The 20018-nt window shown below is 51.7% G+C and overlaps 1 protein-coding gene across 1 annotated transcript; it reads right to left on the reverse strand.

The window, feature by feature from the left end:
* Nucleotides 1–10368: 10368 nt before the first annotated feature.
* Nucleotides 10369–19086, reverse strand: LOC144245874 (serine/threonine-protein kinase PAK 3-like). The gene is made up of 11 exons (XM_077786450.2): nt 19024–19086; nt 18668–18773; nt 15700–16320; nt 15435–15522; nt 14556–14604; nt 13436–13545; nt 12565–12682; nt 12073–12172; nt 11462–11658; nt 10907–11044; nt 10369–10458 (listed from the first exon to the last, which is right to left on the reverse strand). The coding sequence occupies exons 1-11, from the start codon at nt 19084–19086 to the stop codon at nt 10369–10371; spliced, it is 1680 nt and encodes a 559-aa protein (XP_077642576.2).
* Nucleotides 19087–20018: the final 932 nt, after the last annotated feature.

Raw genomic sequence — 20018 nt, forward strand, 5'->3', positions numbered from 1 at the left:
GACCCCTAGACCAGCGAGCTACGAATGAGTCTCGGGACGTATCCCGTGAGGGCGCAGACTCCGATTCTGCCGTAATCGACAGGATCGTCTACCCCTCCTCCGGGACGTCGACTCAACTGGGAGCAGCGGCGGCGTCGCGAACCCCGAGCCCCCACCCCCATAGGCTTTCTTGATAATAAAGGCCTGTCAAGAAAGGAGCACAAGGTCTCCTGGCCCTTTATTTCCAACAATTTGGGGGCTCGTCCGGGATTGGCCACGCCTACGAGGACCGGAGAGGACTGGCCACCCTCCTCGAGCCTTCGTGGGACAGCTGGCCTCATCCGGACGACAAGAACAGCCTACGGAGGAGGAGTCGACGACCAGCGAGCGTCGGACTGGTGAGACCCCCGGCGGCGGGATACGGGAGACGAGCGAGTGTGTGAGTGAATGAGACGGGGGCCGGCAGCTCGGACCCCCGAAGTGAGTGGGACCCCCTAGTACCGCGGTTCCGGACTCCCGCGAGGGGGCCGGCCGGGAACGGGGGGAAGCGAAAGAGGCCCGGTTCGGGGCCCAGAGAGGCGAGTGAGACGTCTCCCTCCAGGGATAGCTGGGTGGCTTCCCTGTGTACGGTGTGAGGTGGAGGGAGGGAGGACCCCGGGCCCCCGCTAAGACCGAGCCTCACGGGAGGTACGGGGAGGGAGTAGGGGCCAGGGTGGGCCCCCGAGACCTCCGTTAGGACCCGGCCTCATAGGTCAGGACCCAGGAGCGGCCGAAAGGGGGTAGCGCTGACCCCGCTGGGATCGGGCTCTGGGTTCCTGGGAAGGGGGGTTGCGGACTGGGGGAGGGATTAGCCCGTTTGGACCCCACTCCAAGAGCTTCCCGACCGAGGGGTAGCCGCTAGGACCCAACCCGAAGAAAGGGTGTGGGAAGGGACCCCTGGGTTGTATTTAAGTTCAGGCAGTTTCCTTGGGGAAGAGGCCCCGGGACGGGAGACTGCGGGTTTTTAGTTTCTGTGGACCGGCCAGTGATAGGCCACAGGAGGTAGAAGTTTTGTTTCTAAACATCAGTTGTAAGAGGAATAAGTTGAGTTTCATTTGTGTTGCCCGTCAGTTGTTTTGCGTTCGGGTAGGGGCACGTTAGATTTTTTTTTGTTAAGATGGGTCAGTGTGGAAGTAAGAAGTCTTCCCGTGGAAAAAGAGCTAAGAAGGTCAGGAACATTCCCCCGGATAGCCCCCTCGGGAGAATGTTAGATGAGTGGGACAGGAATGAGTGGACACGGGACTTAGACAAGATTAAAATGATTCATTTCTGTATGGAAGTATGGCCAGAATTAGGTATCGAGTGGCCATGGTTCGGGTCAGCAGATGTTTGGATGTGCAATCGATTGAAGGAAGGCTTAAGTAGCCAACTCGAACCAGATAGGGACCAACTAGTGTATGCAGAATGCTGGGGAAGGGAAAGACCTGGTGTGAAGTCAGCAAGAATGTGTAAATTGAAGGAACATAAGGAGGGAGAAGAAGGGGAAAGGGAGGAAAGAAGTAAAATCTGGGATCCTCTGGATCATTTGCCTCCTCCCCTCGAACCTCCCTTGCGACCCCGAAACCCCATTCCACTACCCTCTCCTCCGGACTCTATTCCCGTACCTTTGTCTCCACCTCAGATCCCACTCCTAACCCATGTTTCTTCTTCACCCAATTTTTCACCGCCCCAGTCCGACCAGTCAATACCTGCTGCGCCACCTCAGGCGATTCCTTCTGCTCCCCAGACGCCTCTTGCTCTAACTCTTGTCCCAATGTTCTCCTCCCCTTCTCAGGTTCCCCATCTTTTACCCCCACCACCTATCACTCCCATAACTTCTGTTCCCCTAACTCCTAAGGACCAGTCCCAAGTCCCAGCCTCTTCCCTAGTCACCGATCCTCTCTCTACCCCCGTCCTTCCCCCATATACCCTGAGTCCCTCAGTTCACTCTGGACACCTATCAGCAAAATCGACCACTCAGATGTCTCAATCCCCCTCACCAAAGGTGGTCCCTAAGCCTCCCTTACTATGGGAAAAATCTCAGCTTGTAGCGAATAACGAGACTGAACCTAAAGAGCCACCACTGCCTCAGACCTGTAATGAAATCCCAGGAGAGAGTTTAGACAAGGGTCCGTATTGCAACACTCGGTCTCGGACCCTGCAGACTGACAGACTATTCCCTCTGAGAGAGGTACCCATGGGGGGAGTCCTCGGGGGAATAGGGTATGTAAATGCACCTCTAACCTCTTCAGAGGTAAGAAGTTTTAAAAAGGAACTAAGTAACCTGGTAGAAGATCCGGTCGGGGTAGCACAGCAGGTTGATCAATTCCTGGGTCCCAATATCTACACCTGGGGGGAGCTCACCTCTATTTTAAGAATCCTGTTTAGTCCGGAAGAGGTGAAGTTAGTTCGGGCAGCAGCAGTGAAGATTTGGGACAGGGAGAATCAGACCGGGGTCACTGCAGAGTGTAAGCTACCAGTCAATGATCCGGGCTGGGACCCCAATAGGGAGCGGGACAGACGGAATATGGAAGAATACCGAACGTTGATGATTAGGGGAATTAGGGAAGCTGTTCCAAAAGGAACCAACTCAAAGTTGGCATTCGATTGCTGCCAGGAAAAGGAGGAGACTCCAGCGGCTTGGTTAGGGAGATTGAAAAGAAGTTTCCAGCAATATTCCACCATAGACCCAGAAAGTAGAGAAGGCCAAGTACTGCTAAAAGTTCAATTTGTGTCCAAGGCATGGCCGGATATTAGAAGGAAATTAGAAAAGTTAGAAGACTGGCAAGAGAAAGGGATTAATGAGTTGTTGAAGGAGGCTTTGAAAGTGTACTTGCGTAGAGAGGAGGAGAAGATAAAGAATAAGGCCCGTATGATGGTGGCGGTGGCAAGGGAAAGTGTGGGGACAAAGGAAAGTGTAGGGATAAAGAAGGAACCAGCAGGAGGAACGGGAAGTTCGAATCCACCTGGAGGACATAAAGCTTCAGCAGCACATGGCCATATGAAACCTAGGCAGCCCAGAGATCTAAAATGTTATTACTGTGGAGAGAGTGGACATTTTAGGAGGGAGTGTGAGAAAGCCGCCCGAGATGAGGTTATGATAAGAGAACAGGACGCCTTGGAAAAAGTGTTAAGAGGGGAAGATTAGGGGTGTCAGGGGCTCTATGTTCTGGGGGACCCCGTGTACCATCCTATAGAGCCCTTGATAACTTTAGAGGTAGGTCCCCACTTTCAAGAGTTTGAGTTTTTAGTTGACACTGGAGCAGATCGATCTAGCATAAATGCAGTTCCACGCGGAGTAAAAATTGGGGATAAAACATGTGAGCTCGTAGGGGCGGAAAGCAGACCTTTTTTTGCATCGGTATTGGAGAAAGTACTGGTAAGAGGGAACTCCCAAATAAGCCGAGTAGACCTGGTCTACCTCCCAGATCTAGATACCAACCTGTTGGGGAGGGACATCCAAATCCAACTAGGAATAGGGATAATTCCCCAGGGAGGGAGAATGGTAGTAAAAATGTTTAAGCTGACTGAAGTGGAATTGGGAGAGATAGATCAAAGAGTCTGGGCTGAGACAGGGAAATATGGAAAATTAGACATTCCTCCCTTGAAAGTACAAATGACAGAAGGACCCCCTGTACAGGTCAAACAATATCCACTATCACTAGAAAGTAGAAGGGGGCTGGAGCCCATTGTTCAATCCTTGTTGAGTGAAGGGATCCTAGAGCCTTGCATGTCACCCCATAACACTCCGATTCTGGCAGTCCGAAAGGCAGAGGGAAAATACCGATTGGTACAAGATCTTAGAGAGATCAACAAGAGGACCATCACAAAACACCCTACTGTACCAGACCCGTACACCCTCCTAAGTAAAATTCCTTGTTGCCACGCCTGGTTTACGGTAGTAGACCTGAAAGATGCTTTCTGGGCCTGCCCATTAGCCCAGGAGTGTCGGGATTGGTTTGCCTTCCAATGGGAAAACACCGAAGGGAGTAGGAGAATGCAGCTGAGATGGACTCGGTTGCCGCAGGGCTTCTGCGAGTCCCCTAACCTTTTTGGGCAAACTTTAGAAAAGATATTGGAAGTGTTTGCCCCAGAAGAAGGAGTCCAGATCCTACAATATGTAGATGACCTTCTAGTCTCTGGGGAGGATCAAGAACAGGTCCGAAGGACTAGCATAAAGTTATTAAATTATTTGGGGGAAATTGGATTAAAAGTATCGAGAAATAAATTACAGTTTATGGAACCCCAGGTAATATATCTAGGACATATGATTGGACCGGGGTACAAGAAACTAAATCCTGAAAGGATATCGGGAATTACCTCCCTCCCGCCCCCCAAAACGAAGAGGGACATCAGAAAATTATTAGGCCTATTCGGTTACTGCAAATTATGGATAGAAGGTTACACACAAAAAGTCAAATTTTTATATGAAAAGCTAGTTCTCCCGGACCCAGTAGGATGGACAAAAGAAGATAATGAAAAGCTAGAAGGGCTCAAGCAGGCACTTATTTCAGCGCCAGCCCTGGGACTGCCAGATCTGAAAAAAGAATTCCATCTATTTATCAATACAGAGGAAGGGATAGCCCATGGGGTATTAACTCAGGAGTGGGCGGGTTTTAAGAAGCCCATTGCCTATTTGTCAAAACTCCTAGATCCAGTAGCTCGGGGATGGCCCACTTGCCTCCAAGCCATTGCAGCCACAGCCCTTATTGTAGAAGAAGCCAACAAACTAACATTTCAAGGGAAAATTAGGGCATATACCCCCCATGACATCAAGGGAACCCTTAGCCAAGGGGCGCATAAGTGGCTCTCAGACGCCCGGATATTAAAGTATGAAATCATGCTGATGAGCTCAGACCACCTAGAGCTAACGACCACCAAACTAATAAATCCGGCCCAGTTTTTGTCAGGTGAACCGGCATCGGGCTTTGAACATCAGTGCATGGAGGTGATTAGCCTGCAGACGAAAGTGAGGGCAGATTTAAGTGATATACCCCTAGGACAAGGGGAAATATATTTCAGTGATGGGTCATCAAGAGTAATAGATGGAGCACGGAAATCGGGATATGCAATAGTGCAAGTATCCAGTGAAGGAGATCTAGAAGTTCTGGAAAAAGGGAAATTGCCAGCACAATGGTCGGCACAACTATGTGAAATATATGCTCTAAAAAGAGGGTTAGAGCTCCTAGACAAGAAGTGTGGAACCATCTTTACCGATTCTCGGTACGCTTTTGGTATAGTCCACACCTTCGGAAAAATTTGGGAGGAAAGGGGTTATTTGAACTCCAAGGGAAGGGATTTAGTACACAGAGAAATGATCCAATCCCTCCTGGAAGCATTAAAAGGGCCTGAGGAAATTGCAGTAGTGCATGTGAAAGGACATAGGAAGGGTGATTCCTTAGAAGTAAGGGGGAACCGAGCGGCTGATTTAGCGGCAAAAAGAGCAGCTCAAGACCCAGAGGAGTCGATCAAAATCCTGAAACTAACCCGTGCAACTGAGACAAACAGGGAAGAGAATACCATGCAAGAAAAACTAATATTTACTGAGCAGGAACAAAAAGTAATAAAAGATCTAAAATTACAGCAAGGGCCCCAAGGGGAGTGGGTACTTCCAGATGGGAGGAAGTTTATATGTAAAGCCCTAGCACGGAGACTCCTAGCTGAAATGCACCAACTTACCCATTGGGGAACCCAAGGGCTCTGTGATCATTTCTTGAGAAATTATGCGTGTAAAGGGGTATATGACATTGCGAGAGCTGTCACTCAGGGCTGTATAACGTGCCAAAAAGTAAACCAGAAAGTAATGAGGAAACCTATAGCAGGCGGGAGAGAACTGGCCGAGAGGCCATTCCAGAATGTGCAGATTGACTTTACAGAGATGCCTCCAGCAAGGGGATATAAACACCTTTTGGTAATCGTAGATCATCTGACCCACTGGCCTGAGGTTTTCCCCACTCGCAACGAAACCTCAGGGACAGTGGTAAAAATATTATTAGAGAACCTTATCCCCCGATACGGGCTAATAAATAACATCGACTCCGACCAAGGCCCTCACTTCACAGCCCACGTTCTGCATGATATTACTGAAGCCCTGGGCATTCGATGGAGGTTACATACCCCGTGGCACCCCCAAAGCTCTGGAAAAGTCGAAAGAATGAATAAGACTATCAAGACCACCCTTACAAAACTAGCTCTAGAAACGGGCTTAGATTGGGTACAGTGCCTTCCTCTAGCGTTACTACAAATAAGAACCCGCCCTAGGGCAGACCTCGGAGTATCCCCCTATGAAATGTTATTTGGCCTCCCATTTTTACTCTCCCCTTATAGTACTGCTCAATATGTAGAAGGGGAAGAAGCCTCTCGGAAGTACTTAGAAACTATTGTAAAAACGCTAGAACAACTTAGGAAAAAGGGGTACCTCCCTCAGACCCCTCCCTTAGAAGTATGCACCCATAACATTAATCCTGGTGACTGGGTTTTGATTAAATCATGGAATAATGTTCCTCTTACTCCCCGATTTGAAGGACCATATCAAGTCCTGCTCACCACTCATACTGCGGTTAGGACTCTGGAGAAAGGGTGGACACACATCTCAAGAGTCAAAGGGCCTGTGAAACCCCCGAGTGAGGACACCGATTCCACAGAAACTACCCCAACCTGGACTGCTTTTCCCGCTGGAGCTCTAAAGGTGAAACTGAAAAAAACCCCTAAAGACTGATAATAGCAAAACCACGCCAGTAACTTCTGCTACCAGTATAATTTCTACAGACAGAACTAGTTATAAGTAAGGAAGTTCATAAGTTTTCCAAATATGTTTTAACTGTTATTAGTGTTTGAAACCCCCCCCAAAGGCACAGCTGCACTTTCTTAAAGGCATATCGCATATCTTTCCTGGGACAAGTACCCCTCAGGAGAAAACAAATTCCAAAAGAGGGAGAAACGGGAGGGAAGCAGGGAGGACAAGGATTCGGCTCCCCAGTACAAAACCCAGGAGACAATTCCAGGAGGCAAGACCGGGGGAGGTCGAGAATAATGGCTCCTACCGGACTCCTGAGAAAAAGGGGTCAACCCTCCTTGAAAGCACTAATAATAGTAATAATGTGCTTCTATGGCACGGGAGGAATAGACTCCTGTATCAAGTGCTACCATCCATTATACGATGGGGAGAACCTGGAATCCCTGATTAGAGTACACAGCAACCTGAGCCCTTCCTGCTATAATCAGTCACAATTAGAGACCTGCCAAGAGGGAGGGAAGATCTATTGGATCACCAAGAACACAGCCTCGTTTAGGCAACGGATCCTAGGGGAGTGTCCCATGAAAGATACTTGGTTATGCTTTGAAAAGAGAGGAATAATAAAAGGAGAAATAGACATCATTAAAGAAAGAAAGGTGGATATGACAATTAGTAACAAAGAGTGGGAAGATTTAAGTGGTAAAAATCTATTCATTGACTTAATGGAGAAAATCAGTAAAGAACTAAATATTACCAGATGCTGGGTTTGTGGGAGTACACAAATGTCGGATGTATGGCCTTGGGAAGGCATAAGTCTTAAACCGAGGGAAATTTTAGGAATCCAACTATCAGGGGAAGAACAAATGATGCCAGGCTATAGAAGAAAGGAAAAGTGGGAATTGAAAGGCGATGTGATCGGGGAGGAGTGTATCCTACGGACGGGAAGCCAGTTTCGCACCTCAGTAGGCAGGTTAGCCTGCAAAAGATACTTGCTAACAAAAGGGACACCTTTCCTTACTCGATGGGTCCCCCAAGAACCCAACAGATACTGGAGTTTAAATAAAAAGGAGAGAGGGTGCATATACCACGAAGGTTATCGCTTATTCGAATGTGCAGAAAAAGGAACAAATCCATTCAAGGGAACTCGCTCCATATCAAAATATTGGGAACTTCCACACATAACTGATGAAAGTTTCTGGAGGGCTCCAGGAAACTTCTTCTGGATCTGCGGGAAGGCAGCTTATACCCAACTACCAGGGGATTGGACGGGCAGCTGCACAATAGGAGTTATAAAACCCGCCTTTTTCCTACTCCCTAAAGAAGCAGGTCCAGGGTTAGGAGTCCCTTTATATGATAACCTAGAAAATCCAATAAAAAGAGAAAAGAGAAGTCTTATTAACCTAGGAGCAACCCAAGAATGGAAAGGAGAAACCTGGACACCAGAGAAAATTATCAACACCTATGGGCCCGCTACTTGGGCACAAGACGGCTCGTGGGGGTATCGAACCCCCATATATCTGTTAAATCGTCTAATAAGACTACAAGCCGTGATAGAAACTATTTCAAATAGGACGGCCCTGGCCCTAGAACATGTCAGTGACCAACTCTCCCAGACTCGAACAGTAGTGTATCAAATAAGGCTAGCCGTTGATTACCTATTGGCTGATGAAGGGGGAATATGTGGGAAGTTTAATACTACTGAGTGTTGCCTTGAGATAGATGATAAAAGTGAAGTCATCCGTAACATCTCCAAAGAAATTAGAAAAATTGCACATGTAGGAACCCAGGAGTGGACCCCACTAATTAATTCAGACTGGTGGGATAATTTTTGGTCTTGGAAAAGTAATTGGTGGAAAAAAGCAGCTTTCTTTGCTATAACAGGATTAGTTGGATTAATGTTTCTTCCTTGCCTCATACCCTGTTTAAGCAAAATAATTATATCAATAATCCGATCTAGCTATATGATTCCCACTACCCTAGAAACCTCTCAAAACAATAAGCAGACCAAAGTAATGATGCTAAAAAGTGCAGAACAGGAAGCAGCCAAAGAAGCATATGAACAATATCAAAGAGCAAAAAAGGGTTCATGTTCAGGAGCCAGAAGTGGCTAATTGACGCGGGCTTACGCCCGGTCAAAATAAGAGAGGGGGGAATTGTTATAGATGAAATTTAATGTCTAATCTTTTGCCTGTTTTATCTCCTCACAGTTCAGAAATCCCTTGTTAATTACCTCATATACTTACCCCTATACCCAGACTGCATTCCCCTAGTTAACGCCTTAAGTCTCTGTACCCCCTTTCCTGTTATAAGTACTTTGTTAAAAATCCCCTTATGAAGACCTTCTACTTACCAGGTGTGTTATTGATAGTAGTTTAAAAGCATTTTCTGACCCCTTGTCCCGCTGCGTCGGGTAGTTCCAAAGCCGCTCCCAGAAAACCACTCCCAGAGGAGGCCTCCGATTTCCCAGAGGGCCAAGCGAGCGTTGACTAATAATTATCAGACTGCTACGCACAACAGAATGGACTCTGACAACGAGCCAAGGACAAAGAGGACCAAATAATCTACACACACCTGTAGGGAAACCTTCAGAGGACTAGAGAGGACTCTTAAGAACTCTGAAGGTGGTCGCCATAAACTTAAGAGAGCAAGAGTACAAAGAGACCCCTAGACCAGCGAGCTACGAATGAGTCTCGGGACGTATCCCGTGAGGGCGCAGACTCCGATTCTGCCGTAATCGACAGGATCGTCTACCCCTCCTCCGGGACGTCGACTCAACTGGGAGCAGCGGCGGCGTCGCGAACCCCGAGCCCCCACCCCCATAGGCTTTCTTGATAATAAAGGCCTGTCAAGAAAGGAGCACAAGGTCTCCTGGCCCTTTATTTCCAACACAACACATGGCATTCACTTCAATATTTTGCAAAAGCCAAAACTATCATGTATGTTTTTCACACTGTGCACAAACTAAACTATCAGCCATGAATGATGTTCTGAGGATATGAGCTACACAGGGGCCAGGGCATTGGCCACAAAAAGCTGACAAATTATACTACAGCAAAACAGTTAAAAGTGATTACAAACAGTACTGTATCAAAATCGTTGTGATTAAGAATAATTTGCAGAAGTCAAGACATAAGAGCAAAAGCCACCAACTACATAGTTCTCTATAACAAACCCAGGGCAGGTGTTTCCCTTGCAGGGAGCCCTGGGGCCTTCCCCGGGCCCCTTCTGCCCTCTGGCAGAGCCGGTGGCATTTTCCAGCACACGCAGTTTGTAACCAAGAGTCGGGTGCAGCCCAGAAGGCTCCGAGCGCCTCCTCCCAGGCTGACTCTGCAGATCCGAGGCTGCTCTGGGCTCTGCCAGGGCTCTGCTGGGGCTCAGCTCTGGGCCAGGCTGGGCCCGCTCTCCCCTCACATTGCTCCGGGCAGCCGAGTCACAGAGGGAGGAGGAAGGGACACCTCAAGGGAGTTGAGGCTTAAGAGAGTTTTTATTCAAAAAACTGCCATACCAAACAGGCTGTCGTAAGAGCCGTAACAAACAGGCTGTCCTAACTACCATAACCAACTAGCACTGCTAACTACCATCACTAATCAGTTGTCCTAACTAACTACTTTAACTAAAAGCTGTCCTCAAGTGCTTCATCTCCTCCGCTGCTGCCTCAGTTGCTTTGCTGCGGTGATCAGAGGGGTCAGGCTGGAGAGAGGCTTGGCTGATGATAAAAATGGGTGCTGCCCAAAAAATAAAAAAGAAAGAAATGAACTGTTACTTTCCAGAGCCAACTTCCTCACAGGCTCTGTTGCAACAGGACAAAGGGAAATGGTCTGAAACTCAGGAGAGGGAAGCAGGCTCAGGTTAGATTGAAGGCAGAATCTTTTTGCCAGGAGAGTGGGGAAACACTGACAGAAGGTGCCCAGGGATGTGGGAGGTGCCTCCTCCCTGGGAACATCCAAGATCAGGCCAGGCAGGGCTCTGAGCACCGGACCTGCCTGAAGATGGCCCTGCTCCTTGTGGGGCACCAGGGGCAGATGCCCTCGAAAGGACCCTGCCAAGCCAAACCCGGCGAGGATTCTGCTTGCTTTGCGTGTGGAACGCAGCGAGGCTGGAGACTATCGGAGGGGCCCCAGCAGAAAACCCCTCCCTGGCGCTGCTGCTTCCCCTCAGCCGCTCGGCATTCACCTGCAGCAGCTCCTGGGCAGACCAGCGCTGCTCCTCGTCCGGCTCCAGGCTGCACTCGAGGAAGTCCCGCAGCAGAGCCGACAGGCGCCGGGGCTCCTGCAGCTGCGGGGTCCCGTTGTGCCGGATCAGAGCGCGAGCCTGCAGGAAAAGCAAACTCAGCGCTCTGCCAGCTTCCTTCCCACCCACAGGTGCTCACAGCGACCCCGGGTTCTCAGCCCCAGCTCCAGGGGCACTTTCTTCCCTGGCACGGATGCTGCTCACAGCTTATTTTCCTGTGCCAACCAAAAAACCCAAACCCTGGTGCTGCCACAGCCATTGGAAAGAGCTGATGCGCTTGCTTCACATTTTCAGGTCATCCTCAGAGCCAGAAGAGCTGCAACAGCATAAATCCCAAAGCAAATTGTTGCTGGAGACTGCAGAATATTTGTCTGTGTTGGGGCTCGAGTGCTCTGGGAATTCCCTTCCCCAGGTGCAGAAACCTCCAGCTGCTGCTCCCAGTGCAGGGTCACCCTGTGCTCACAGGGCTCTGCAGCCCCTGGAGAATTTGCCTCTTACCATGGCCCTCGTTTCCTTGAAGTAAGGAGGTTCTCCTTCCACCATCTCGATGGTCACAATGCCAAAGGACCAGATGTCCACCTTGGGGCCATAAGGAGAACTGGTCACAACTTCTGGGGCCATCCAGTGAGCAGTGCCCACCATGGAGCTGCGCCGGTCCTGCTCAGAGCTGAGCTGAACACAGAGGCCAAAATCAGCTGAGGACAGAAACAAACACTGTCAAGGGCAGCTGGAATGAGGAAACTGAGCACCAAGACTCGCCACCCAGTCTGAGAATGCAGTAGTGAAGTCAGCTGGAAAAGTGCTCCGGGCTGTAGCCAAGGGAAGGTGGAACTGGACCCTTAAAGAAACCCTCAGCTTTCGTGCAGTGGCTTTTACTGATTCCCTTTAAGATTTAGATTCCAACTCCTGCCCTCTGGCAGGGCCATACCCAGAGCAAAGCCACCCCTGGCACCCTGCTGCTCTCCGGAGCTCTCTGCAGGGGCAGCCGCTCTCAGCTGGCAGCAGGGGCCGGCCAGTGCCCCCAGCAGCCCTTGTGGGGCTCTGGCCGGCACTGGGAAGCAGCCCCACAGCCGCACCCGGGAGCGCCGTGCCTGGCCAGGAACACCCACCCAGCTTGACAGAGCCGGCCATGCCCAGGAGGATGTTGGAGCTCTTCAGATCTCTGTGGATCACCCGGTTTGCATGGAGGAAATCCAGGCCCTGCAGGCACTGAGAGAGAACAAGAAACACCAGGACAAAAACCAATGGCTGGAATCTATCACACAAGAAAGGACAGGTCTGAATTCTGCCAGCAGCAGCTTTGCTGTGACAGGCCAGGAGTGCAGAGCAGACAGGCTCCAGGCAAACAGTTCAGGGCAAAGCTGAGAACAGCACATCAAATCCAGAACAGACAGAGAGTGCCACAACAGCAGGAAAGAGAGCAAGAACAGAGCAGAAGTGCAGCGATGCTGGCAGGCCGTTCACTGCAGAGGCTCTTTCTTCTCCAGCTCATAAAAACAACAGAGAAACAGAGCCCTGAGCATGGAGCCACTCCTGTTCTCACGCCTGTGTGGAAGGACCATCGTGTCCAAGCCGTGGCAGCCACAGGCAGGATCCCTCACCTCCCGACTGACAGCTGCCATCTCTCCTTCAGCCATGCGTGTCTGTCTGACAACGTCCTGCAAAGTTCCTCCATCCATGTATTCCATCACCAGCCAGAGATCTCCGCCAACAAGGAAGCTGGAAGAGAAAAGCAGTGGCATGGAGACGAATGTGCAGTGCTCAATTCCCCCATGGAAAAGCCTGGAGTGGAGTTTTGTTTCCAGGTCACTTGTCCATGAGGACAGAATCAGATGGAGAGACATTCCTGCCAGGCTGCAGAGTCCTTGGAATCTGCACAGTCTAAAGGAAGAGACCCCTGTGAGAAAGGAGAGGCCTTAGATGGCAAGCAGGTGAAAAATGCAGTTTAGCAACAGCCCAGATCAGTGTGGAACCACAACACTGGCCCCCAGCTGGTTCAGCTTCTGAGCTCATCAGTTCCACCATTCCCTGCAGAACAAGGCAACACAACTCCCAGCGTTATCCAGGGGAGGAGGCCATGCAGCACTTGGGACAAAAGCAATCAGAAACCTTTCAGAAAGTCCCTTCAGAAACAGGCAAGGCCAGTGAAAAATAGGCAAATGAGGCATTTCTGGAAACAAGGCCCTGGTTTTCCTGGCATCTGCAGCAATGGAAAAGGGCTGGGAAGAAGAAGCCAAGGGAAATAATTGCTGCTGTGGTTTATCAGCACTTGTTGTAAGACACAGAAAATGGGGTCAACTTGAAGGAAAAAACAAACCAAAGTAACCAAAGCACACGGAGGGAGCGAACTGCCAGGCTGCTGTTTTGGGAAGATACGGCTGGGTCAGGCATTTTCAAAACAGGCTACAGACTACGGGTGCCAGGAAAGGTTAAGGCAGGGCCCGTGCACGGGATGAGGCCTGGAGCACTCACCTGTCCAAAGAGTTGACAATGTTGGGGTTCTTCTTGTCCTTCAGGAGCAGGAGCTCATTCACAGCGTGTTCCCTGTTCTGCCCTCTGAGACTCATTTTCTTTATGGCCACCTGAGGGGACATTGCAGACCTTTAACTGGAGGAGTCTGTGGCAGGAGGCCACAGCAAACACGGGGCGAGGCTTTTTGGAGCGACGGAGCCGGGCTGTGCCAAACTGCCCTGGGATGGGCACCTGAGCTCAGCAAGGGCCACTCCCACAGCCCATTGCTCTGCTCGCTGGGGCTGCTTACAGGACACACGGCCAGAGACATTTGGCCTTGCAAGCTCTGCAGAAATGGCCCCTCAGCTGTCAGCCTCCCAGCTCTAACCACATTCTCTGCACCTACAGTCTTCTCAAATGGCCTCAACACTCTCATTATTATTCAAACACATTTTGCAAGCAGGAGGTCATTCTGGTTCTGTGAAAACAGAGCAAAACAGCCAGTAACCCTTTAGCAATTGCATGGGATTTGGTCATGATTTCAGATGCAGCTGCTTTGTTTGGGATTGCACAACAAAGCAAACACACACATCCATTGCTCAGGTGATCCCTGTCACAGGCTGTCACTGACCCCAGACCCAAACAACTGCAGGGTTTAGGAGAGAGCTTTGCTCTGGACATCCATCTTCTCATTTCTCTCCCTCTCTCTCTGTGGACAGCTGAAGTGGAATTAAATCCCCAAATTGAGCCCAAGCAGGATCTCACCCTAATTAGGCCTTGAGGTACCCTTTGAAGATGAAAGGCAGTATGGAAAAACTGCTAAATAGTGTTCCTGTTTGCAGCTAAGGTGAAGACAAATTGGGCCTCAGTCTCCAGCCCTGATCCATTCACACTTTTAGATATGAAGAGCAAGCCAGCGTGTCCTGCTCTGACAGACACCGCTGCCCTCCTTGCATCCCTTTGGGCACTCCAGAAGGACCAAGTGTGTCCCAGCTGTGCTCTACAGGCTGACACTGCTCTGCCTTCAGAGGAGCAGCCTGTGCAGGAAAGCTCTGCTGGCCCCGAGAGCTGCAGCCACAGCTCCCAGCAGAGGGGAGAGCCCTGGAGAGCTGCCAGACGTGCTGGGCGTGTTGGCACTGACCTCTCCTCCAGTGGCCCTGTCGAGTCCTTTGGAAACGGTTCCGAAAGCCCTGGAGACAAAACAGCAGAGAAGAAAGAAGCAGCGCTTGAGGCCCTGGGAGTGAAAGCCAGCCCAGACTGGAGATCTCTGCTGCCTGCAGCGCTCACAAACACCTGGGTGCATCGACCCTTGCAACAACAGCACAGCAGCCACCAGCCCTCTGCCATGCCAGGTGTGCAAGAGAAAACTGAGACCCAACACGAAGGAATTGGGCTGGAGCAAATCCCAAATGTCCACACTTAATTGCTTTAGTTCAAAACCTGAGGTGAGCAATGGGTGTCTAAAGAACTGGAAAAGAATGCATTTCATCCTTTTCCATTTCCTGCCTAAGACCTGCAGGATCCACAAGGGTCCTGCCATCAGGCAGGTGATGCATTTTCCCCCAGAGTGCATCAGATCTGTGTCTGTTGCTGAATGTATGGGCTCTACGAGCTGTGCTAGAATAGAGCACTCATTAGTTCATCTCTGGTTCCTGTTTCAAAACCATTAGGTTGTTAATGCTGACTAGAGGATATTTTTTGAAGCAAAATATTTGAAAGAAATCTCCTTGAGAACTCTTTTCTGACAGTCACCAGATGGTGTGTGGCTCTTTTAAGCAATCCAGTTCCAGACACAGAAGATCTCCCAGGTCCTGCTCCTTGCTGCAGGCAGAACACTGCCAGCCTCAGGGGCCTGTGACGGCTCCTTCTGACCACAGTTCTCAATTCTGATCAGGACTGAGAGACAGCAGGATGGCACCCCAGTGTCTGAAGGTGTTTGGAGCTCTCCTGACTTCTCCCTTGATCCTGCACCAGCACAGCCCCTGGGCTGCTTGTGCAGAAGTAGCTGCCGTGCACTTACCCTTGGCCAATCTGCTCCACTTCCAGGTATTTCTCGGCTGGCTCCTCCACGCTCACGATGTTCCCTGAAAGAAACCACGTGGAAGAGGCTCCCTCCCAGAGCCAGACCCCGCCAGAGCAGAGCCAGAATGCAGCCCCACTCCCTGGGGCCGTGAGCCCCTTGGTCTCAGCTGGGGAAGGACAATAAATGCCCCTGTGACATTCAGCTGCAGAGCAACGCTGGCTGCAGCTGATGCCGAGACACACACACAGCCCCTGCTCTGAACACAGGAACAGAGCAGACGTACTCAGCTGCACCAGGCACCACTCCCCTCTCCCCTCTGGCTGCAGGGCTGTGCTGCTGTCAGAACCTTCAGCCCAGGATCCCACAGGGGAGGGAGGTTCCGTGTCCTCTTCCCAAGCACAGGGAGGTTCTGGGTCCTCTTCCCAAAATGCTGCAGGTTCGCCGTCATCTTTCCAAGCCAGGGGATGTTCACTGTCCTCTTCCCATGCTGGGTGAAGTTCACCCTCCTCTTCCCAAGGCACAGGATGTCCTCTGTCCTCATCCCACAGCGGGAGATGTCCTCTGTCCTCATCCCACACCATGGGGGCTTGGCCATCCTCGTCCCGCACCAGGGGACATCCACCGCCCTCGTCCCACACCGGGAGATGTCCACTGTCCTTGTCCCACCCCGTGGGAGCCTCGCCGCTGTATTCCCACAGCGCGGGATGTTCGCCCTCGTCTCCCAGAGCAGCGGGAAGTTCACTGTCATCTCCCGGCACCGAGGGAAGTTCACCAGCGTCCCCCAGAACAGCAGGGAGCTCACCGCCGTCTTCCTCCTCTTTGGCCTCCTCTTGGGAAGCAGAGGGAGCCAGAGGAGGGGCTGGTGCTGCTTTTGTGCCCTGTGGACAGATGACAGAGTGAGGGACGGGAAGTTCTATCTCAGTGACCACCTTATTTACCCTCAGCTGCACATCCAGCTGCACTTAGCAGAAATTGGGTTTGGAGCCCTTCAAACTAACAATGGGCTAAAGTCAACATTGCCACTTATTGTTGGGAATTCCATATTCCACCGTGGCTAAAGCCAGCAAGCAATCCTCTGCCTGCAAAACCAGACCTGAAGCCCTTCAAAAGCTCTGCAGCAGAAAAGGAGAAATCTGCTGGGATCCCTCTGCTGCTGCTGCTGCTGCTGCAAAGACTCTGACAGGAACTTTCCTTCAGCCTCCCAGGCTGGCACTCGGCTGCCACACGCCGAGCTCACAGCTTGCTGCACAATTCCAAACACCAAAGGTTCCTTTCCCACTCACCGGAGGAGGAGCTGCTCGGAATCCACACATGAGGTGCCCTGCAACGGGAGAGGGAACATGAACCCGATGCTGTCAGGAAAAAACTGCCTGTGGTGGGAAATGCCACGGAGCAGGGCAACCCCGAGAGAGCATTTTGCTTTCCCAGCGTCCCTCCAGGAGCCACAGTCCCTTCCCACAGCAAGAGAACAGCACAAAATGCTGGGCTGGGTCGGTTCTTGGCTGGGCAGGGAGTTCCCGGCTCTGCTGCCACAGACTCCCCGCTGGAGGGAACAGAACCCCCCAGGGCTCATTGCAAATGCTGTGCACGCCCCGCTGGCTGCAGACACCCCCTTTTTCAGCTGCAGCTGCTGGCAGGAGCTCTCCCAAAGCAATGGTGCCTTCATGGCCATTTGGTTACAAAGTCAGCTCGGGTCCAGAGGGAGAACAGAAAGCACACAGCAAGCCCAAAGCCACAGCACCGAGAGAAAACCTCGACTTACGTGCCAAGTGGGTTAAAAAATATCCCGAATAAGCCACAGAGTACAGCGTGCAAACTGCAGCAGCCACGTGCTGGATCATTTTGGCTGCGCTGCACACGTCTGCAGACTGCAGCCCTGCAAGCACACAAGGACACCCGTCAGGGCTGGGCTGGTGCTGAGAATGCCTCGGGCAGGAGGATCCTCCGGCAAGGAGCAGTGCCCAGAGCCACTGGGGACACTGAGGCCTCCGTGTCCCACAGCCACGGGAGCACCTCGGGGACGTGGCAGTGCTCCTGTGACATCACAGCAGCAGCTCACGCAGAAACCACCCGGAAGGTTCTCCTGGGTCACAAAGGAGCACAAAGAACCCTCCCAGGGCACAGCCTATTGCCCAAAGGCTCCAGGAGGAGCTCTGAAAATGCAGCAAACAGGGACACCCCATAGCCCAGCCTGAACACTGAGGAGGAACAAGGACGGGAGCACAGCAGAGGAAACAGGACCTTTAGTCACTGCTACTTCTGACTAAAGCCAGCAAGCCGTGTTCCCGCGGGGATCTTTGTTCTCGCTCTAAAAACAAGCAAGGTGCTGCACTCTAAATATACAGAAGGCAGGAACTGGGCAGGAGGTGGGATTAGGAAGGAGGAGAAGGAGGGAGAGAGGAAATGAAGGAGTAGGAAGAGGAGGATCAGGAGCAGGAAAAGGAGGAGAAACAGGAGGTTCCAGTGCCCCCTGAGGCCGCAGCACCCTTGGCCCCGGGACCATCGCCCCCAGCTCATCCTGCAGGTGAGAGGGGAGGGGGAGCTCGCCCCAAATCTATCGGGGGGTCCCTGAGAGGGTTTTTTATTGGGGTGTGTTGGGAGCTTGCAGACTGTGGAATTGAGCCCCAGATGTCATCTGGGAGGCCCAAATAAACCCTGGGAGGATTTTTCTGTGTGTGTGTAGGTTTGGATCTTGCAGGACCCCAAAGCTGAGCCCCTTGCGGGATCTTTGGGAGTCCACGTCGCCCTTGCCCAGTGTCACCAGGGGGAGGACATTGGTCCTGGGGACCCCCGGGGGAGCAGAGGAGGGGAACCCCTGGGACCCCCGGAGTGGGGAGAGCAGAGAGGGGCGATCCTGGAGCTGGGGGACCCCCGGCTGGCTGGAAAGGGGGGGAGCCTGGAGAGGAGGAACCCCTGGGACACCTGGGATCTCAGAGTAGAGCATCAGGGGAGAAGGGACCCCATGGAGCCCCAACAGCCCCAGGATCATCCCTAAGCAGGACACCTGAGAAGGGGGAACCCCTGGAGCCATTGGACCCCCATCATCCCAAGGAAAGGAAACCTCTGGAACCCCAAAAGTGGAGGGATCAGAGATAGGGAACTCCAGGGAGAGTTGTTTTGGGCTGAACCTTGATACTGTGGAGATTTTCATGGACACAAGAGCCCTGCTGAGTTCTAGGGATGGACTTGGGCAGGAGGAGCCTCCAGTCCAAGGTGCTCTCCTCTTGTTTTTCCCCCAAACCAGGATTTGTCATTCCCTGCGCGTGGCTGGATGGAGGAGGAGGAAAAGCCCCAGAGATGCTGCAGGAGGAGGAGCTGCAAACCCAGCCCAGGGAGCTGCGGGGAGGAAAGAGCCCCCCTGAGCCAGGAAGGCGGGCGGAGATCCAGCCGGAGCTCGGAGCTGGTGGAGAAGCCTCATGGCAGGGAGAAGCCCCACAAGTGCTTGGAATGTGGGAAGGGTTTCAGCCGGAGCTCCCACCTGATGGAACACCAGAGGATCCACACTGGGGAGAGGCCCTGCGAGTGCTTGGAATGTCAGAAGAGCTTCAGGTGGAATTCAGAGATTGTCACTCAGCAGCACTTCCACACCAGGGAGGCCCTGCGGGTGTCCTGAGTGGGGGCAGAGCTTCGTGCGCTGCTCCAGCTCCATCCCCATAGGAGGATCCGGGCTGGATGATCCCCAGTTGTTGCAGCCTGAGCTGCTACAAGGAGAGTCCAGGGTAAAGAAGCAGAAAAGGCCTTTGCATGGTATCCACAGATGTTTGATTCAGCCACGCCGTGAGATGTTCAGGGTTTTCCCCAGCACGCCCATCCCCCTGCTCCAACTCTCAGCTCTCCCTGTCCTGAGGAGTCGGGGTGGGGGTGACCCTGGTCCCTGGGCAGTACAAAGATGAGGCCCAGTCAGGGAACAGGGAGGGAGTGGCCCAGGGACACAGGAACAGACACAGGAACAGGGAAAGGAGCAAACAGAGTCCAACAGCCCCTTGAGGGAAGCCTCCTGCGTCTCCCCAAACCAGGGAAATGCCCCCCAGGGTCCCCACAATTCCCCTTTTTATATTATTAAGAAAGCTTCTCTGGAGGATCAACTGAATTAACACAAAATGACAAAAACAATCAAAAGCACTCATACAATTTTCAAAATGCAAACAATTCTGAGTCTCTAATGTCCAAATAGATTTTCTTAGAGCTGGCAGGAGGGATGTGGGGTTTTCTTAGTCCAGTTTATCAGGAGATGGAGTCAGGAGCCTTCAGTAGGGACTGGTTCTCTGGCCCCTGTGGCAGTGCTGCTGGCTGTGACAGACTCTGTACGAGGTAATGTAGGTGGTGGTGTGCCTGTTGGAAACTCCAAATAGAAATCATTACCTTTTAAGAAAAAGATAGTTACTTTAGGAAAAATCTTCCTTTCTTTCCCCCCAATAACAGTCCCTCGGGTATTATGAAGGAACTGTGGGGAAAGGGACTAGTGTAGGGAGGCCATGGAAAGGGGGAAAAAGAGGTAGGAATTTGTGGGAACATAAAAAAGGGGTAATAGGACAACGGAAAGGAAAAGGGGAAAGTGGGAGGGGGGCAGGGAGGCCACAG

The sequence above is a fragment of the Lonchura striata genome, chromosome 36, assembly GCF_050655825.1.
Source record: "Lonchura striata isolate lonStrDom1 chromosome 36, ASM5065582v1, whole genome shotgun sequence".
Classification (NCBI taxonomy): Eukaryota; Metazoa; Chordata; class Aves; order Passeriformes; family Estrildidae; genus Lonchura; species Lonchura striata.

What these genes read in the sequence shown, in the direction of transcription:
- LOC144245874 (XM_077786450.2), bottom strand. Translation starts at nt 19,086, where the DNA reads ATGGAGCTGGAGCAGCGCACGAAGCTCTGCCCCCACTCAGGACACCCG. An exon ending in ATTGTCAACTCTTTGGACAG is followed by an intron (nt 12,683 to 13,435) that starts GTGAGTGCTCCA and finishes TTTCTCTTCCAG; the next exon opens with CTTCCTTGTTGGCGGAGATC. An exon ending in GGCCGGCTCTGTCAAGCTGG is followed by an intron (nt 11,659 to 12,072) that starts GTGGGTGTTCCT and finishes TTCTGTCCTCAG; the next exon opens with CTGATTTTGGCCTCTGTGTT.